The sequence below is a fragment of the Geospiza fortis genome, unplaced genomic scaffold (assembly GCF_000277835.1).
Source record: "Geospiza fortis unplaced genomic scaffold, GeoFor_1.0 scaffold1181, whole genome shotgun sequence".
Classification (NCBI taxonomy): Eukaryota; Metazoa; Chordata; class Aves; order Passeriformes; family Thraupidae; genus Geospiza; species Geospiza fortis.
In genome coordinates this window covers 257,338-258,916 of record NW_005054664.1, presented here as the reverse complement: position 1 = coordinate 258,916, position 1,579 = coordinate 257,338, and the positions used below count along the sequence as shown (strand labels likewise).

Sequence of the window (1,579 nt, the reverse complement as noted above, 5' to 3'; positions counted from 1 at the left end):
TTTTTTTATTTTAGGGTTTGGTTTCTTTTTATTTTCGTTTTTTTTAAATTTACGTTTGTTTTTTTTTTTAATTTAGTTTTTTTTTAATTTAGTTTTTTTAATTTAGTTTTTTTTTAATTTAGTATTTTTTTTATTTTAGGCGTTTCTTTCTTAATTTCAGGGTTTGTCCTTTTTCTAATTTTAGAGTCTTTTTTTTTTTTTTTAATTTTATGGTTCCTTTTCATTTTAGGGTTTCTTTTCTTTTCACTTTATGGTTCCTTTTCATTTTAGGGTTCCTTTTCTTTTCATTTTAGGACTTTTTTTCTTTTAGCTTTATGGTTTATTTTCTTTTAGCTTTATGGTTTATTTTCTTTCGGCTTTATGCTTTATTTTCTTTCCGTTTTATGGTTTATTTTCTTTTAAATTTTAGGAGTTTTTCATTTTAATTTTAGCGTTTATATACCTATATATACATTTAATTTTAAGGTTTTTTTTTTAATTTTTCCCCCCCCATTTTAAATTTTTTCCCAAGCACCGCCCCGCGCTCCATACGATGCCTCACAATGTCCATCTCTGGCACCCTCAGCAATTATTATGTCGACTCCATCATAAGCCACGAGAGCGACGATTCCCCCTCCTCTAAATTCGCCCCCGCTCAATGCGCGGCGCCCCGCGGTCCCGGCGAAGCCCTGGAGTTCCCCTCGTGCAGTTTCCAACCCAAACCGGCCCCGTTCGGCCCCTCCTGGGCCGCCCCCGCCGCCTTCCCCGCCTTCCTCCCGCAGCCTTGGCTGGAGCCGGGCCCCGGCTCCGCTAAACCCGAGCTAGGCCGGGCTTTGGACGGGCCTAAGGGCGGCTTCGCCTTGGAGCAGCCGCGGGAAGCGCTGGGCATCGCCCCCAACCAAAGGCGGGGAGGATTCGAGGATCGTAAAGCGGGCGAAGGAAGCGAAGACAAAGCCGGCCGAGATCAAAGTAAGTGATGAAAGTGAGGAAGAGGAGCAATAAAAATAAAAATAAATAAATAAATAAAAAGGGATAATTGAAGGGTGGGAGAGGGGGGGAGTTGAAAATCGGGAGGGAGGGGAAGGGGAGGAAATGAAAATAAAATGGGAATTTGGAGCTGCCCCGAGCGCGAGTGCGGAGAGGAGAGAGCGCGGGAGGGAGTGAGGCGCACAACGGCAGGAAAACGCAGGAAAATGGGAAGAAAACGGCAGAAAACCCCAGGAAAATGCAGGGAAAGGGGCGGAAATTACGCGGTCGCGGGAGGAGAGGCAGCGGGAAGCGCGGAAACGCCGCGGGGAGGAAAGAGAGAGGAAAAAAGGGAAAAAAGGAAAAAAAGGAAAAATTGATGGGAGAAAGTTCATCGGGGGGAAGCGCGGAAAGTCCGCGGGGTGGAAAGAAAGAGGAAAAAAGGGAAAAAAAAGGAAAAATTGATGGGAGAAAGTTCATCGGGGGGAAGCGCGGAAAGTCCGCGGGGTGGAAAGAGAGAGGAAAAAAGGGAAAAAAAAGGAAAAATTGATGGGAGAAAGTTCATCGGGGGGAAGCGCGGAAAGTCCGCGGGGTGGAAAGAGAGAGGAAAGAGGAAAAAATGGGGGAAAAAAGA

At 45.0% G+C, this 1,579-nt stretch overlaps 1 protein-coding gene across 1 annotated transcript in view; it reads left to right on the top strand.

Annotated features, from left to right (window-relative positions):
• The first annotated feature begins 519 nt into the window (after nucleotides 1–519).
• The window catches only part of HOXB9 (homeobox B9), a 25,470-nt gene continuing 24,410 nt past the window's right edge, over nucleotides 520–1,579 (top strand). The window contains exon 1 of the mRNA XM_031064994.1: nucleotides 520–948. Within this exon, the coding sequence (XP_030920854.1) occupies nucleotides 543–948 (406 nt within the window). The 5' untranslated portion in view covers nucleotides 520–542. The remainder of the gene's footprint in view (nucleotides 949–1,579) is intronic.